The sequence below is a fragment of the Aulonocara sp. 'chitande type north' Nkhata Bay genome, linkage group LG10, assembly GCF_057382095.1.
Source record: "Aulonocara sp. 'chitande type north' Nkhata Bay isolate Kocher_YH1m ecotype deep benthic linkage group LG10, A_spYH_male_GT1.1, whole genome shotgun sequence".
NCBI classification, from domain to species: domain Eukaryota; kingdom Metazoa; phylum Chordata; class Actinopteri; order Cichliformes; family Cichlidae; genus Aulonocara; species Aulonocara sp. 'chitande type north' Nkhata Bay.
The window spans coordinates 14,329,244-14,347,990 of NC_141353.1; the positions used below are offsets into that span (position 1 = coordinate 14,329,244).

Here is an 18,747-nt window from a genome sequence, read left to right on the forward strand (position 1 = left end):
ACCTGACAATATGCACTTAATACTCAGTTAAACGTGTCAGTTTTAGAAACAATTTTAAAAGGAAAACACAATAAAAGGCAGGAGAGGCAGTTATTTATTAATAATATGTACAATTATAGTAATGTCCAGATAATACAGTGACAAAGTCAAAGTTTGATTATTGGCTCCTACTCAATAAGACGTGCTTTTACTTCTCAACTTCTCTTAATCTCAGGTTGTTTTGGATTCATGTAACTGTCTCAGTATCCTCTGTTAATAAGTGTATTTGAGGCACACAGGAAGAACAGGAATAAAATAAGTGTGTAGAATTGGGGGGGGAAAAAAAAAAAACTGGGTGAAGACAGTGACTGTGTGACGTTCTGAAACAGATGAAAATCAGTTGATATCTTCATTGAGCTCAATCATCTGTTCATCGGTGAATGTTTTTCCTTCTTTCTTACTTTCTTTATGTAAATGCACTCAGGTGGTTCCGCCTTCACGTCACCACTGCTGAGATACGTGTGGTAAAGAGACCGAAACAACAAAGAAAAATGAGTCTGAGGTGTATTTCGAGCAAAGTCATAAGACGAAAATATCGGGTAACATTCGCTCCACTGCTTAACACGAGAAGCAGTATGTCTCATGATAAGCATGTGTGAGAATGAGTGCGTCAGATAGTGTTGATGGGATTTGTGTTTTCGGCCGAACAGCTGAATATTCGGCTGTATTTGGTCATATTTTGACCTGTTATGTGCATGTGTGTGTTGCACTGTGGCCTTGCTGCTGTGCACTTTCATCGGCGGTAGGTAGTGTGAGCATGTGTTTAGGTCTTGTTATCTTATCCTGCATACAATACGTGTGTGTGTGTGTGTGTGTGTGTGTGTGTGTGTGTGTGTGTGTAAGCTCATATCTAAGTCATATATATTATGTACAGTATAATGTTGCGGTTCGTCTGTGGAATCTTACATACAGTGAGAGTACAGGGTGCAAACTGTGTCCCAAGATAAGAGCGGTGTCTGTTGGACGTGTGTGGTTCGCTGTTTATGTGCATGGCTCAGTTCCAGATCTTGAGGAAGCTGTCCCAGGACCCGGTGCACACCGCCATGCCGTCATCCGTCACGCCCAGACAGCTCACGCGATTGTCATGGCCTGCCAGGACTCCTGCAGGAGGGCCGAAAAAACCCCCAAAAGTCAACTTGTCATTGTGCAATGCACTTCTTCAAAAATCAAACAGTGAGCATACTGTTAACTTAAGATCGATGCTACGGTTTGTATCCCCCTGTTTCTTAAGTGTGCAGACAAAGATTTTGTTTTTCAAAAGGAATCTTTAAAATCTAAATGTGACCTCATTTTTATCTATTTATTTTTGATGCAATCAGCGGCAAAACAGACTCACGATGTTCTTTCTACAATGGAAACGAATCATTGTTTGGAAAGTTTGTCCCAACACTTGTACTAAAATTCCTGCTACTGTAATGACTGTGCTTAAGGCAGACTGTGCTGCTCTTCCATCACTGAACTTACTGTCAATTCTTTTTATGCTTTCATATCTTTTTTTTTTGTGGTAGGATGAACTTCTGACTCACCAGCATGTGTGCGCCATACGGATGATCTGATATCAGATCGTGTGCAGTATACACTCTAGATCTGCTTCCTGCAATATATATCGCTACTTTCTGAAGTAAATAATTATACTTCCTGTTGTACAGTACTGTCCTAATAATGCCTTGACCTTGTAGTAATACAGATAAAAGGGCCTATGAAGGACTTGTTTCTATTAATTTTCAAAGCTGAACTTAAGTTATAAGTTTAGCCATTTCTGAATCTGTGAAAAAGGCATAATTTTCACTTATTTAAACGATTTAAGGTTATTCTCTGCTTTTGATCTTCTTAAATGTGTTTTGATTAGCAGTACACAGTAGTACACATGACACATCTTGTATAAAATGCTTTAGTTGCTGACCTGGCAACAGAGAAAAATGAGAAGTAAAATAGTGATTGTTTCCACAGACGCATGCAAAAATAAAAAGTCGTGACCAGAGTTATTACAGTTTAGCATTTTAGAATTCGTTTTTATTGTTATTTCATTTTGAGTTTTTGTTTTTTTATTCAGTTTAGTTTGTTAGTTTCATGGGGGGATTTTTGTGTTTGGTTTTATTGTTTGAAAATGTTTCGTTTTAGTTTAGTTCTTTTTGTTTTAGGGTCCTAAACAGTGTTAAATTTTAGACTTTTAATTACTCTTGTAGGGAGGACATATGTCAGAGGTAAAACCAGTAATGTTTTTTACATGTAGTTTTAGTTTTAGTTGAATTTTAGTTAGCTATAATTTAGCTATAATAACCTTGATCTTGATACATGGCAAGCAGCTTAATTTCCTCAAAAACAAACAAACAAACCCCAAAACACAAATAAAGAATTACATTTTTTGCAACGACAACTCCGTTTAGAAGCAGTTTTAGTCGCACTATTTTTTTTATTCAGATTGTGTTTTCTATGTTTTTGATTGAACTCTTACAGCTGAAGCTCAGATAGGAGTTTGGTGGAAAGAGGCTCTAACCAGAAAAAATAAAAATTACAACCAATTTGTTATTTCTGTACTTTAAATCATTGTTATCAGCAGTACTTGTATACCAAGCTCCCCTCTCATTTAAACTGAACATTGTATAAACCTATTTGTTGTTTCAGGCATCAGAAAACTGCACACCTACATACAATCATCCCTCTGCAGTGCAAAAATGAATCACTAAACTAAGCTTTTATTTTAGCACTGAAAAATCAAAAGAAGGAATACTACAAAAACACGTGTGGTGTAATTGATAGATAATCACTTCATCTTCACCTTAGCTTGAAGATGAACCTTCCCTTTTCTCTGTTCTCTCGCTTGCTCCACCCACCTGCTCTGTCTCCTTTCATGGCATCCCATATGTTGCAGTTGAAGTCGTCATAACCAGCCAGCAGCAAGCGCCCGGAGCGGGAGAAAGCCACAGAGGTGATGCCACAGATGATGTTGTCATGGCAGTAGAGGCCTAGCTCCTGGTCTGCGCGGAGGTCAAACAGCCTGCAGGTGGCATCGTCAGAGCCTGTGGCAAAGGCGCTGCCATTGGGAAAGAACTGGGGAGGAGAAAGTGAGGATGACTCTTATTTATTATTTATTTATATTTTTAATTATAAATAAATATAGTTACAGCATAAGCTGCTATAGAGAGTTCCTGCCTTTCTTAAATCCCTTAATAAGACAGAAAACTGAATGGGATCAGTGCTTTAACACCGAATCTGTCCACCTGCCACACTGTCAGATGGCCTGTGCCATCAACCCAGACTCCCAACCGGAGATCGTCTCCTGAGATGATCAGGATGTTCAGATATGGTGTTAATTGATAATCTTGTTAATCCTGCAGCGCGCTTCCCATTTAAATCCCTCCCAAAGCTGGTGGCTGGAGACAGTGTGTGACGTCACCAAGACAAATCCTGGAGCTGATGCTGCTGATGACGTGTTAGACAGTACTCAGGAGCGCCAGAGTGCCACTTAAGGCCACAGATTAGCTTATAACAGTGCCAGGAATTCAGAAACTCATGATGTGTCTGAGAATAAATGTCTAAAATGGTGTCTCAAGCATACCAACTCCATCCAGTTTCTTTAATCTATGATGTGGGTCAAGCTAAAAAAAAACCTACGTTATGCTCCTGCTGACCTTGTGTGTGTTGTGGGGGTTTCTCATCCTCACACCTTAAACCCTGATTTTGAATGTAGTAAATTGGAATAAAAGTCCTGTTGTCTTTTAAAACTCTAAACTGCATTTTAAGATGCTGCTTTTGAGCGACCTTCCAATACTACATTTCCCACAATGCAACTCAAAAGCATCTTTCATTAGGTCTCCTCTGCCTGTCACATCAGTGATGCAGCTTCATAAAACTCCACGGCCAGAGCACTCTTCTGAAACAAGAGCTCTAAACTGCACTTGTAAAATATATAATCCGCGATTTTAAGAAGAATAAAAGCAGTTGGGCCTACAAGGGCACCCGGTCCCTGAGGACACTCACACAGACAGCGTTGATGTCCGATTCGTGGCCCGTGAAGGTCTGCCGGCACATGCTGTCCCTGATGTCCCACAGTTTGATTGAAGCGTCGCAGGCTCCCGACACGAAGGTGTGCTGGTCGGGCGAAAGGGACAGACTCATGACATCACCGGTGTGGCCCGAGAAAACTGTGGTCTGCTGGCTCGTCTCGATATCCCACAGTGCACTGGGCAAAAAAAGCAACGACAACAACAACAACAAAAAAAGCACAGGGTTAGTGATTGGAAAGCAGGAAAACGATGCTTAGGCTGCACATGTGTGTGTTGATCTGTGTGACTCACCATGTGGTGTCTCCTGAGCTCGTGATGATTTGATTGTCATCAATGAAACGGCAACATGACAGGTAACCTGAGAGAACGGAACGCACAAACACGCGGATGATGTCAGTGACACTTGATGACGCATTTTACATTAAATGACTACTGTATAGGAGAAGAATGTAAAACGTAAATATGACTATAAATTTATTGTGAGTGTACATATAGAGCTACATGTTGTCTCTGCGCCACTAAAACTACTCATTCGTTTAGATATTTTATGATATATTTTGTTGACATATTTTACATGATTACTACTTTAAAGCCTTCTTTTTCAAGCGTCTTTTTGGGATCATTTTTTTAATTTCTTTGAAGCTGCAATGATAGATGCATTGACACATCAGCAAAGTTTGCAGATGACCAGGATTTTGGAGCCATTGGAGACCTTTGACCTTACTTATAGTATAGGTATTAATTATTATTTTTAAAATATTGGAGTATTGGAGTCCAAAGACATGCAGCTTGTGGGGATAGGTTAATTGGATAATCCAAATTGCCACTAGGTGTGAATGGTTGTCTGTCCCTATGTGTTAGCCCTGCGACAGACTGGCGACCTGTCCAGGGTGTACCCTGCCTTTCGCCCTATGACAGCTGGGATAGGCTCCAGCACCCCCCGCGACCCTGAAAAGGATAAGCGGAAGCGAATGCGAATGCATGGATGGATGGATGGAGTATTGGCCTTCCCAAAACCTCGATCTAAACCTTTCTGGACTATGTTTTTTTTTTTCTTTCAAATTAGTCCTTTATTTATCCAGGTAAAAATCTAATTGAGATTAAAAAAAATGTAATTTTCAATAGAGACCTGTATCACATAAGTACAAGACATTCAAAACAAATACAATATCCTGCACAAACATTTGAAAAATACGCAATAACAGATCATTTAAGAGCGAAGGAAAAACCTCCAGTTTAAATGAACTTTACCAATTCTGCCAAGGAGAGTGCTAAAATATCCGGGCAGAATTATGCCAGAAGCTTGTTGGTGGCTACAAAAAGCGTCTGGCCGAGTTGTAACTTGCTAAAAGACATTTAACCAAATATTAGCAGGTGGTGTTGTGTATACTGGATTATAGAAACACCAAAATAAAATCAAAGTTTTGCACTCAATTCTTATTTTTAAGTCATTAAAAATGTCTGCTGTAAAAAAATAAATTAAAAAAAGATTCCAACCTGGTAAAAGAACAGTTCAATGAACTCATGAAAATCTCGAAACTTCATGTCCACGAGTGCAAGAAACCGTAAGTTTAAAGTTGTGTATGTAATGTAGTTCTAAGATGCCTTTTATTAGTGTGTGAGCAAGCTGGGTGTGCTCATGAAACGCACGTCAGAGTGTACTCTTTCCATGAGCAAACATGTGGGCATGTGGCATGTTTGCATCCTGCATCTGTGGTCATAATAATCTATCCACGACTGCAATAAAAAGAAGCTTTTCCATAGGTTCAAGAGGAAAGATCTGTTTACATGTGGTGCCTGTATGTCTGCGTGTCTGTGCCAGTCCTGCTGTTGTCTTCTTTTTATTACTTCTGATTTCCCACACTGTCGAACTCTTCTCATCATTATTTCCATCATTATCAGGCTAATTCTTGTAACCTTCTTACCTGACTTCTTTAAGCCAATCAGACTCTGTTATCTATTCTTTAAATGTGACTTATTATGCTTTTCACTGTTCCTTTGTTATATCATTTCATATTAAAGACGAACAGAAAAACAAACAAACAAAAAAAAACCCCCTCAATGCCCTGTTCCAGACACTTTTTTCTATTCTCGTCTTCTGTTAGATGTCAGTGAAGAGGGAAAAAGTTCTGGCTTTAAGCACAGCAGCCCCACCCACCTGCTGTTCAAACTGAAGAGGCAGCCAATCAGAAGACAGCTGGCTTTAAAGCAGGAAGAAGGCTGCTAAAATTCTTGGCTTCAGACAGTGGATGAGCTGAGAAGTGCCAGGATAAATGGGGCTTATTTTGAACTGTAAATTGTGCAAAGCTGCTCTAGAAGGAGTAAAAATGTGGAGGGTTTTTTTTAGAGATTGGTTGCTTTTTTTACTCATTTTCAGTCCAGTCCCTGTACCTGACCACTTTCAGAGGAATGTTTTTATTTGCCCTGTAACACTGGCCTATGAATCATTCAAAGAAGAAAAAGGCATCTAACTCAAGGGATGAACCAGTGTTGTGTCAACACATAACATTAATCCCTCTACTGTTCACTGAGGCCTTGTCTGAATGGTCTCAGTGGAAGGGTGGCTGCCAAGAAGAGGCATCCCTGTGGTGGCTTCTGCTATCTTTTATGGTGTGGTCTGCTGGGGCGGCAGCATCTCTGCTGGGGACAGGAAGAGACTGAACAGGGTGATCCGAAGGGCCAGCTCTGTTCTAGGATGCCCTCTGGACCCAGTGGAGGTGGTGAGTGACAGGAGAATGGCGGCTAAGCTGTCATCCCTGTTGGACAACGTCTCCCACCCCATGCAGCAGACTGTGACAGCACTGAGCAGCTCCTTCAGTGGGAGACTGCGGCACCCACGGTGTGGGACGGAGAGATTTCGCAGGTCTTTCCTCCCCACTGCTGTCAGACTCCACAACAAAGACTTTAACTGAACAAACACACACATCCACACATGTGCAATAACACTAAGTGCAATAATCCTTTCTGGCATCGTTGTATTTTTACTCAGTTGTATATAGCATTCGTATTCTATTTTTATCTTATTGTATATTTTTATTCTATTTTATTCTACTGTATATAGTATATTATTTTATTCTATTCTGTACAGCTGTGTACTGTATTTATTCTTATTGTATTCTAATTTTTGCGTCATAACTTTTGCACTGTCCACTTCCTGCTGTGACAAAACAAATTTCCCACGTGTGGGACTAATAAAGGTTATCTTATCTTATCTTAAACAGGTCTTTACACAAGAAGTGGACTGAAAAGCAGTGGCAACACATCTTATGAAGTGATGGATCCAAATTTGAAATCTTTTGGTTCAATACATTCCAAGGAGTTCAAGAGAGAGGTACATCAGTGAGTACCTACGACCATCTGTAAAGCATGGTGGAGGCTGTGATGGTTTGGGATGACATTTCAGCCAGTGGGAAAAGTACCACCAGATTTTGATCCACCATGCAATACCTTCTGACAAGCATCTGATTATCCAATTAGCAAATGCTTCCTTTTTCAGCATGACAGTGGCCCTAAACACATAGTCAATGCATTGACAATGGGTAGAACTGGGTAGAACAAACACATCTTTAGATCGCTGTCAGTCACGGATCGGCCTCCCCAGAGCCTGGACCTCAACATTATTGAAGCAGTGAAGGATCATTGTGACAGAAAATGGAACAAAAGGCAGAAACATTCAAAGAAGAGCATTGCAAAGTTCTTCAAGAAGCTACTATTCCTGACGACTTCTTGAAGAAAATACAATCAAACTGCCTAAGAGAGTTCAGAATATGCTAAAGAATAAAGGCAGTCATACCAAATTTGGACTTTCAAGCTCGTTACAATTGTGCAAACCTAGTTTTTGCTAACATACTGTATTTACATGTATGTTTGCACATTTCAATAAATCATCTACTTCACGTTTTTCTTGAAAATATAAAATCAAAAATAAAATACATACAGAAGTTATAGTGTCACAAATCAGAGTCACACAGACAGGAGTTAATATCTCAGCTCATTAAGACTGCAATTAATTAACCATGTAAATGAAGTCATTGTTTAGGGGTTTGGGAGTGGAGCTTTCCCACGGGGGCGTACGCTCATCTGAAACATCTCATCAGTTTTACTCATGAGAAGATTTTAACATAGTTAGCTTAGGGCGCCATGTTCTCTCACCTGTATGGCCAGGTAGTTCCCTGCTGACCCTGACATTGCCCTCGCGTGTCTTCAAGCAGTAGATGGAGCAAATGTTGTCGAGGCCTCCGCAGGCCACGTAGTTCCCCGAGGGAGCGTACGCACAGGTCATTACCCAGGAGGAGCGCAGGGGGATGGCATGTATCTAAGAAAAGAGAGGTAGTTTAAAGAGCATAAAATGGGCAGATATTAACACTGAAAACACACACGATGATGCCACTGTGACTCTTACAATCAGTCACAGTAACACTGAGAAAGAAGCCATTATGGAAAGTCAGCAGCACTTCTACAAGAGGAAGATGTTAGTCCACTTTCATTTCAAGTTCAGACAAGTCTTCCAGCTGGAGACGTGCCGTGTTTTTTGTCTTTTTGGTGATTTTACCTTGTTAGTTGTGTAGCTGTCCCAGACAATCAGTTTTCCATCTTGAGAGGCACTAACCAGAAGCCTGCAGACACAAAAGGGGAAAAAAAACAAAAAAGTTTTGAATAATACAGGATCTCTTTAATTTTGGCATTTGAGTCCTGTTATCACACTGCGCTCCAAACCTGTTGAAACATGCTTTTCCTGTCAAAACACTGCAGCCTGAGATGATTCTGTGAGTTCAAGGTGAAGAATCAGTTGTTTTAATGTTTGCCTCAGCCAGAAATGTTCATGGTTAATGCCTGAAGTCAGCAAATGATTTCACAGAACTAAAATTAAAATGCTTGCAATGCTTGTCATGCTTGTGCTTTTGTATCGTGCCGCTTTGAGCTAAATGCTAACGCGAGCCTGCTAACAAGCCCACTATGACTGTTTGGCTTGTTCATTCAGCATTTACTAATTAGCGCTGGCAATTTGCATGTGTGAGTGGAAAATCAAGCATTACATCTTCACCAAACGTGCTACAGTTAATCTCGAGCAGGTATGTCCCATGTGTCATTACAATCCACTAAATAGCTGTCGAGGCATTTGTTGAATCATGAAGACAAAGAGTGGAGCATATTTTCACTGCATTACAGACAGGAATTATTTATTATAGGACTTATATCTTTTTCTCCTTTGGAAAACTGGGTAATGCAGTAGTCTAAAAGCTCCATCAAACAGCCAATGAACTGAAATTAATTCCCAGGATGGACACAGGTGGCCTAAAGCCTATTTACACCACTTGCAAATTTTCTGTGGGTCAGATGTGATCCATATGAGGTGGATCTGTGGCTCAACTGAGGTGAGGAGACTCACATTGAGTCAGCTCCATCAGTAAAGGCTAAATGCCCAGAAAAATGCAGAAGTGGGCCAAATTTAGGTCAAACATTTATTTGTATCCGCCTTTTTCTATTCTAGCTAATATAGATAGGAAGTGGCTACCTGAAGTGGCTTTGATGGCCGATTACACTCAACCATTTTAGGTGGAACTTTAATCTATAGTATACAAAGAAAAATTAAACCAAGAAGCAGTCAAAAGCATTAGAAATAGTATGGACTCACCTAGAGTCTGTACCCCAGTGCATGGCATAGATCTTGGCCAGATGGCCACGGAGGGTGCGTCTTGTCCGCATCTGGATCCGCCCCACAGGATCCAGACCAGCAGTTATCTAAGTTAGTAAAGTTAGCAAGTTAGCACTGTTTTGATCATTCACTGGGTGTGTGATAAAAGGTTTGGCAGAAAAGTTTTGCTAAAGAGTAACAGTACAGTGGCTATCAGACACCGAAGGCAAGACCGGGACAGAAATAACTAATATCACATGTCAAATATGACAATATGAATAATGCACCTGTAAAAATAAATTCAGAAATTATTGATGATTTATACTACTGCTGGTTCAACAAATGGCCGTCATCTATTATTTCTAAATTGTGCTACAAAAAGAAAAGGTCACTCCTCTGTGCAGGTGAAACCTGGAGACATGTTGAGAGTAGCAGGGATGGATTTTTTGTCCTATAGAGTAACATTTGATCAAAAACAATAAAAAAATAGCTTTCCTGCTTTCTCCACTGTGCCCAATATCATGTTATTAAGTATATAGGTCCATATTGACGCCAGGTTAACCCATCCCCAGGTGACTGACATACATCTTACACATTCAGTTGCTCTCACCTGTGTCAGGGTTGAATCTCCACATGCTTTCCTGGCGTCCTAATGGTTATGAAGTCACAGGGAAGGAAAAAAAAGAGGACACCGCTAGTAAATAACAAATTTTCCAGTATTTTATTCAATGGTAAAACTGTTCACAGCAGACACACATCACTCACTCGTATCTGGTTCCGAAGCTGCTCGGCCTCCTGACGAAGCTGTTCCAGCTCACTCATTTTGAAACTGTCCGAGCTGTCACCTGCTGGATGGGGCACGACTTTAAATATCACACTCTATTATCAAATAAATCTAAATGAAATGAATATCAGTGCATATTAAGTTTTTTTGGGATTATCATATTTTTATACTTCCTAACCTACTAATCCAGAGGTCTACTTTCATCAATAATTGAACGCTACTTGCATTTGGGGAAATAAAATAATCAAATAAAATCCCAATTTTAATCTCTGAGGTTTACTGAACCCACAGTGAGGGAAAAAAATACAACTTGTAATCTGTTTATGGCTGTACAACCACCCATCCTGGTTTAACTGAGGAGAATAATCTGCAATGACTAAGCTGCTATCAAAAAGCCAGCATTGCTACCAGGCACCAGATAGTGAGTGAATGCTCACTATCTGGTGCCTGGTAGCAATGCTCATACAAGTCCAACTTTGCACTAATGCAGGACGGAGCAATCCTTCATTTGAGCCGCTGACTGTGTTTAAACAAACACTTCACGCTGAAGAACAGGGGAGTCCCTAATTTCTTAAATTACACAGGTACACGAAAACTGTTCATCTCTATGTTGCGCTTTCCAGCGGCGTGCACTACAGTATTTCCTGTTCCTCATGGGAAAACAGTTGCACATTCAAATATTCTCCCAAACAGGTGGCCTATAGATTTGCATATGTGAAGCTATTCAAATTCAAGATAAAAACCCCAGATAGCATGCATACAGTAGCCTACACTGTGCAAGGAAGAGCAATTAGCTACAGTAGACCACTGTTCCCTGGAGGGACCTGCGACCAGATGGATCACACAGCACTAATGGAAGCCAAAAGGGGTGCATCGTGGGTCTCAGTCTCCTGGCACAGCTGCTCATTTAGCCAATCAGGAGAATAGATGCTGCAGGAGAGGAGGATGAGGAGGAGGGAGGTAGAGAAGGGGGTGTGGGGAGGGGGATCATATATCAGGCCATGGGTCCTGCCAGATGCTCAGATGCATGTTTTTGCTGCTTCTGAGCATCAACTGGCGGACACGCAGATTTGTGCTGAAGTCAGTGGGTAAAGAGTAGCAGAGAGTGAGGACACGCATATCACACTGCCGCACTGATGATGCATGGCCTAGCAGCGACACGACCCTTGCTGCTAGGCCATGCTCTTTATAAAAGGTTAATATGGCAGGTCCTCGGTGTCCCCAGCACTTCTGGCACTCCACCAACCTCCGAGAGCATGTGGTAGAACAAAAACGCAAAGATGCCAGGAGTGCCTGGCCCCACCCCTTTGATTGCACATCTGATGTGGAGGTGCTCTAACATGGCATGGCTAAAATCTGCCTCCAACCACTGCATGCCGGGCATGAGTGGATGTTTGATGGCAGAGGATGTGAACGCATGGCCTAAGAGCCTCCCCAATGAAATACAGTCAGCACTGAGGAGAACGAGGGTACAGGCCAGTCTCAAAGGATGCACTCGAGAGAGATTTTTATTTCACTGTCTAGATTTAGAGATTTACATAATTCAAAAAAGGCCCTACCCTAGCTACATCACCTCACATATTGATCAGCACAGTCATAAAGGCCTTCATCACGTCTCATTTTAGACATCGAGCTCCTAAAATTGCGGATGTAGCTAATCGTATTTGGTCAAAATGATGCCATACGCACACCATCACCCAGCCACACACACAGGCTGACCTATCTGCTGTCACAGCGTTTGGATAATGGGTGGCTACCTGTTAATTCTCCCGATGATTTTCCTGCCCTTTTTCCTCCCCCTGCTGCAAAGAAAAATAAAAAAAGAAAGAAACTGAAAGCAACGTCCCCCCCTCAAAAAAAAAGAGGAAAAAAAGACAAATCCCGCGGAGGATTTAACTACAAGTCTTTTTCAGTCATTAAAAATCAAGTTCACAGGAGATCCACTTTAAAAGTTCCGTGTGTCACGATCAGCCTGTTTCCAAACCCTTCAGTAAACAGGCAACCGGAGGAGGGCTGCACACATTTCCATTTCTCTGCTTTAGCGGAGCTCCTGAGGAAAAAACACACACACAAGATGATATCTGCTGCTGCCGAGCTGCTGTTTCCTCTACGGATCGTTTCCACTTTTCACACACGGCAACCTAACAAAAACATCTTCGTCCAATACGGCGTAAACAGACGGAATTGGCCCCAGCTCTTTCCCCGGCCCGCATCAGGGATCGTCCATTAAACACTATTCTCAGTCCGTTTTACTCCGAGTCTTCGTGACGTTATCCTCGTTTCCTTCCTCTCTTTGGTTTCCTCCTCCCTCTGCCGATACTTCATCAGGATAGACGCCTCCAAGTCGGCAGTGAATTACAGAGTAAAATCCGGAAAGTGCAACAAATATAAATTATCAATAAATTGATTAATTTAAATTTTAAAAAGGACGAAGAAGCGTTTAGAATTCCAGCCTTCACGCAAGATTTTGTGTTTTCCTCTTGCAGACAGTAACCAGAGGCGGCCCTTACCGCTTGGGCAGTATCCACACGGTTCCTGTTTTTTTTTTTTCTTTTTTCTTTTCTTTGCTGAATATAATCATTTAGTAACAGGGTGCCGGATCACGCGGTGAGCGCTTGCAGGATCCTCAAATCCGGGCATGAAGAAGTCAACCACACCCATCTTTTAAATACACGTAAATCCAATGCCCCCCGCCTCCTCCTTCCTGTGCAGACCACTACTCGGGGGATCCTGTGCTCACATGGACAGTTATTGTCTCACCAGACACAGGTCGATTACATTTATAAAAATCTACAGCATATGATTGATGGATTTTCAGGCGTTTTACAGAAAATATGAATTATATGTCTAATTTCACGTGACATTGAGACGATTTCAGTGAGATGAAGATGTTGCAATGCATGTTTGAAAAAAAGAAAGAAGATTTAGTAGGTTTAAACAATCACTGAATCACGTGGGAGCTTGACTAGTACTCGGATCTATCCCATAAATCTATGAGTGCACCAAACTGAGGATGTGTCCGTAAAGCCCCTCTCCTCTGATAAACATGTCCTGTTTATCGTGCTGTTTCCTGACGAGCATTTCTGCCTCAGCTGGGTGTTTGACCTTCACCGTGCAGGATGATGTGTGTGCAGAGTTTTCCCACCTTTGTCCCCTGATGAATGCACAAACATGAATCTATGATATTACAACTTAGTGGGATCAAGAATGACTGTAATCAGTCAACCCTCACAAGGGAACTTTTTGTGGAGAAAACTCTTTGAGAGTATTTTTATTTTTTATTTTTTTGCAGAGAAATGATAAAATGAATGAAATGCAGGTTGCAGAGAAGTAACAAAAAGCTTTTAGCGCTTAAGTGTGGATTTTCTTAGTTAAAGTAATCGCATTACTTCGAATTTACTTCTGGAATATTTAAGATCTTAAGCAAATGTTGAAAATATTAAACTTAAAATAACACAATACTAATATTAATGCAATATTATGTCATGAAGGGCCAAACCATTATAAACAAGAATACATATGGTTCTGTATAAAAATCTTCAGACATCCACACTTTCATTATATTTAGCTATGGGAAAATGGTGCAGAGATTTATTGAAGCATGTTAAAACACACATGGAAATACAATATATCAGGCAGAAACAGAGTTTAACAATTCTAACGAGCTTAAAAGTCAATATTCGATAGGACCACCTTTATTCTTCAACACAGCCTGAACTGTGCTAGGCAGCTTGTAATTTCTCTAAATAGTCTTCAGGAAGAGTTACGGTCTGGACTCTGGGGAGGCCAGTCCATGACTTATATGTGGCAGTGTGTGTTTTTCTTTCTAGGTGTGCATTTACTGCATTGGTGTGTGTTTGGGATCATTGTGATGCTGAAAAATAAAGTAGGTAAGCAAGTAAAGTTTATTTATATATCACCAAAACCAAAGTACTTTACAAGAAAAAAGTAACATAAAAATAAATAAATGGGTTCCTTAAAATTCATGGTCAAGATGTTCACATTATTTTTCCCATCATACTCATCCAGTTAGCTGCCCCTCTCTGAGCCTGGTTCTGCTGGAGTTTTTGCTTCCCACTGTCACAAAGTGCTTCTTCACAGGGGACTGTGTCATTATTGGGGTTTCTCTCTAATACTGTAGGGTCATTACCTTAAATATAAAGTCCCCTGAGGCAACTGTTGGTTTGAATTTGTGCCATATAAATAAAAATGAATTGAAATTAAACTGAATTATTAGATAAAACAACACAACAGCAACCTGTCCTCCAGCAACAGTTCCATTTCAGCTGTTTCCAAAGCTGTATTTCATCCGCTCTGATTTAAAGACAACCACAGCTGATGCATTTCTGTTTATGTATGGACACAAAATTTATCACATATGCAGCTGCAAGACCATTTAAGACTTTAAATACAAACAGCACTACTTTTTAATTCTTTAATACACAGTGAGCCAGTGCAAGACTGTCAACCCTGCAGTAATATGGGGTAGTTTATAGATGAGCAAGAGACTAACTCTAATATAGAGTGCATTAAAGCTGAAAATCATGCTCATACCTTCCAGAATTGACAATTTTAAAAGAGGTTTGAGTATTTATTTAGATTGTTCTGATAGGGCAACGCGTTAGCATTGTTCTCTCCAGGTCAGTGGGGTTAGGTTAAGTGGTGACTGCTTCTAAATTGCCCATAGGTGTAAATGTGAGTGTGAATGGTTTTTACCCTGCGCTTTAATAAAAGTAGTTACTTTGTAAATCAGAGTTCATATTCCCATCAAATTCAACAAGATTCCCAACACCGCTGGCTGAAATGCAGCCCCGAACCATGAGAGAGCCTCCACCATGTTTTAGAGATGGCTGTGCATGCTTACTGTTGCACTTCTCTCCTGTCCTTGTCGTACATACAGATGATAACCTGAAGCCAAAAGTTTCAGATTAGGATTCATCACCCCATGAAAACTGTTGCCACTGATTTTTCAGTCCAGCTCTTGAATAGAAACTGCAGTCCTAGAAACTGCAGGATCTAGGACTGAGCAGCTCCCTCTGCAGCTGGATCCTTAGCTTCCTGTCTGACAGACGCCAGGTGGTCAGACTAGGCAGCATCACCTCATCCCCCATCACACTGAACACTGGTGCTCCACAGGGGTGTGTACTGAGCCCTCTCCTGTACTCACTCTACACCTACGACTGCACAGCCACTAACAGCTCCAACATCATTGTGAAGTTTGCGGACGACACTACAGTGGTGGGTCTTATCACCAACGGTGATGAGACGGCTTACAGGGAGGAGGTCAGCGCCCTGACCCACTGGTGTCAAGACAACCATCTCACCCTCAACGTCGCAAAGACAAAGGAGTTGATAGTGGACTTCCGGAGGTGCAGAGAAGTACACACCCCCATCACCATCAACGGCGCTGCTGTGGAGAGAGTGAGCAGCTTCCGGTTCCTTGGAGTACATCTGGCTGAGGATCTTACGTGGTCAGTACACACAAACAAAACAGTGAAGAAGGCGCAGCAGCGCCTCTTCTTTCTCAGGAGACTGAAAAGATTCGGCATGAGCCCCCGCATCCTCAGGACCTTCTATCACTGTGCCATTGAGAGCATCCTCACTGGATGCATCACCACCTGGTATGGCAACAGCACCGCCTACAACTGCAAAGCTCTCCAGCGAGTAGTGCGGTGCTCTGAACGGATAATTGGAGGTGAGCTTCCCTCCCTCCAAGACATCTACAGGAAGCGCTGCCTGAGGAAAGCGGGGAGGATCATCAAGGACTCCAGTCACCCCAGCCATAAACTGTTCAGACTGCTTCCATCAGGAAGGAGGTTCTGCAGCATCCGGTCCCGTACCAGCAGACTGAGAGACAGCTTTTTCCATCAGGCCATCAGACTGCTGAACACGTCATAGACACCTCAGCTTCACTACTGGAACTTCAACATTATGCACTCCACACTGTATATAAATGCCACTTGTTTTGCACATATTCAACTCTGTATATTTTATATATTTTATTATTATTATTATTATTATTATTATTATTTTTTTTTTTTTTTTTTTTTTTTTTTACTATTTAATTTGTAAAAATGTGTATACACACACACACACACACACACACACACACACACACACACACACGTAGGAAAATATTTAGTATACACATCCAGAAATGCATACACTATTATATATTGTACATATATTTATTAGTTTCAGGTTGGCCATACTTGTATTTTGCTCGTTTGTGTTGTTGTGTTTGCACATCTCTGTTGCTTGTGGGGCTCGCACACAAGAATTTCACTCGCATGTGCTGTGCCAGTGTGCCTGCACATGTGATGTGACAATAAAAGTGATTTGATTTGATTTGATTTGAATAATTTAGCATACCTGAGCTTTTCTCTGTGTTTTCCTTCCTTAAGAATGGCTTCTTGACAGCCACTGTCACTCACCCTTCTGATGATCTTTTAGATACTTTTCACCTGGTGAGGCTGTCTTAGGTCTGTCTTTTGTCTTCTACCTGTTCAATTTTCTCAGATTTTAGTGAGAACACATTGTACCCCATGCCAAGATATACAAAGCTTTTGACTAATAGTTTTTTGAGAATCACATTGGTTGGTGCAAATACTATTTTATGCCTATCAAACTCCATTATCTTTGGCATAAAAAAATAGATTCAGCTGAAGAAGCTTGAATAAACTGTGTGCTTTTGCACAAGGCTGATAGTAACAAAGTCCCAAAAGATATTCAAAATAGGTTCTTTGCTAAGTATTATTATTTATTTATTTATTGTCATTGTCAAGAACAATGAAATTGCGTTTGGGGCTTCCATACAACCCCAAAAAAAGAAGAAAATAATAAATACCCCTTAAAACCCAAGTGTACATATTTAACCCAGTGTGACTCCGATGCAATAAGACAATCCTTAGCAATAATGTTCGTAGAAATTCAGACAAAGACCTGAGAAACATGACAAAATACAACAATGCAACCCATTCAATATTATTGTACTGTGAGATATGATATCAGATATGATAGTTATCTATTTAAGAAAGAGGGGGGGGGGGGCAGGAGGGGGAAGAGAATAAAGATATGATGCACCAATGCAGACCAGTTCATTGCTATTAAGAAGTTGGATATGGTTATTGTCCGTGAGAGGGGGGCAGAGAGTTCAGGAGCCTCACAGCCTGTGGATACAGGCTGTTGGCCAGTCTGGATGTTCTGGCCTGTATAGACCTGTACCTTCTCCCTGAGGGCAGCAGATGGAAAAGGTGGCGCGCAGGGTGATGTTGGTCCCGCAGGATACTGTGCACCCTCCTCAGACAGCGAGTGGGGAAGATATTACTGATCTCTGGCAGACTTGTTCCAATAATTCTGCCAGCTTCTTTCACCACCCGCTGGAGTGCTTGCTGATCGGCCTTGGTGCAGCTGGGGAACCACACTAGAAATCCATACGTCAGAACGCTGCTGATGGCACAGTTGTAGAAGTTCAACATCAGAGATCTGGGAATGTGTGCGCTCCGCAGTCTCCTCAGGTAGTAGAGGCACTGTTGGGCCTTCCGTACAACTGAGGTGATATGGTTGCCCCAGGACAGGTCCTCGGTCACAGTTACCCCCAAGAATTTAAAACTGCTCACCCTCTCCACCGCCTCACTGCCAATGAAGAGAGGCAGATGGTTGTTATGGCCCCTCTTCCGGAAATCTACAATGATCTCCTTGGTCTTTTTGGTGTTTAAGACCAAGTTATTGTCGTGGCACCATGACTCTAGTTGTTGCACCTCTGTCCTATAGTTTGTCTCATCATTGTTGGATATAAGTCCGAGCACTGTAGTGTCATCTGCAAACTTAACAATGAGATTGGACGCGCAGGAGGAAATACAGTCATGGGTGAAGAGAGTGTATAGCAGAGGGCTCAGAACACACCCCTGAGGGGCACCGGTGTTGACCACAAGGGTGGAAGAGGTGTTCTTACCCACTCTGACACTCTGTCTACGGTTAGTGAGGAAGTCCACAATCCAGTTGCACAGAGAGGAGTTAAGTCCCAGTTGGTGGAGTTTGGGACGGAGTTTGTATGGCCGGATGGTATTAAAAGCCGAGCTGTAGTCTACAAAGAGGAGCCGTGCATAGGTGTTCCTGTGTTCCAAGTGCTTCAGTAATGTGTGCAGCACTGTGGCGATCGCATCCTCGGTTGACCGGTTCTCCCTGTATGCAAACTGGTGCGAGTCCAGGGATGGTGGAAAAGCAGCTCTGATGTGTTTAATGACCAGTCTCTCCAGGCATTTGGCGGGAATGGGGGTGAG

At 41.6% G+C, this 18,747-nt stretch overlaps 1 protein-coding gene across 2 annotated transcripts; it reads right to left on the minus strand.

Annotated features, from left to right (window-relative positions):
- Positions 1 to 78: 78 nt before the first annotated feature.
- Positions 79 to 13,101, minus strand: gnb2 (guanine nucleotide binding protein (G protein), beta polypeptide 2). Of its 2 annotated transcripts, none has more exons than XM_086308429.1 (10): positions 12,223 to 13,101; positions 10,447 to 10,526; positions 10,292 to 10,330; positions 9,682 to 9,788; positions 8,599 to 8,662; positions 8,199 to 8,361; positions 4,338 to 4,404; positions 4,021 to 4,222; positions 2,874 to 3,090; positions 79 to 1,140 (listed from the first exon to the last, which is right to left on the minus strand). In XM_086308429.1, exons 2-10 carry the CDS (start codon positions 10,501 to 10,503, stop codon positions 1,034 to 1,036), a joined length of 1,023 nt encoding a protein of 340 aa, XP_086164555.1. In that variant the 5' UTR covers positions 10,504 to 10,526; positions 12,223 to 13,101; the 3' UTR covers positions 79 to 1,033. The 2 variants fall into 2 exon arrangements, with proteins under 2 accessions (XP_086164555.1, XP_086164554.1); XM_086308428.1 differs by having other exon boundaries at positions 10,447 to 10,529.
- Positions 13,102 to 18,747: the final 5,646 nt, after the last annotated feature.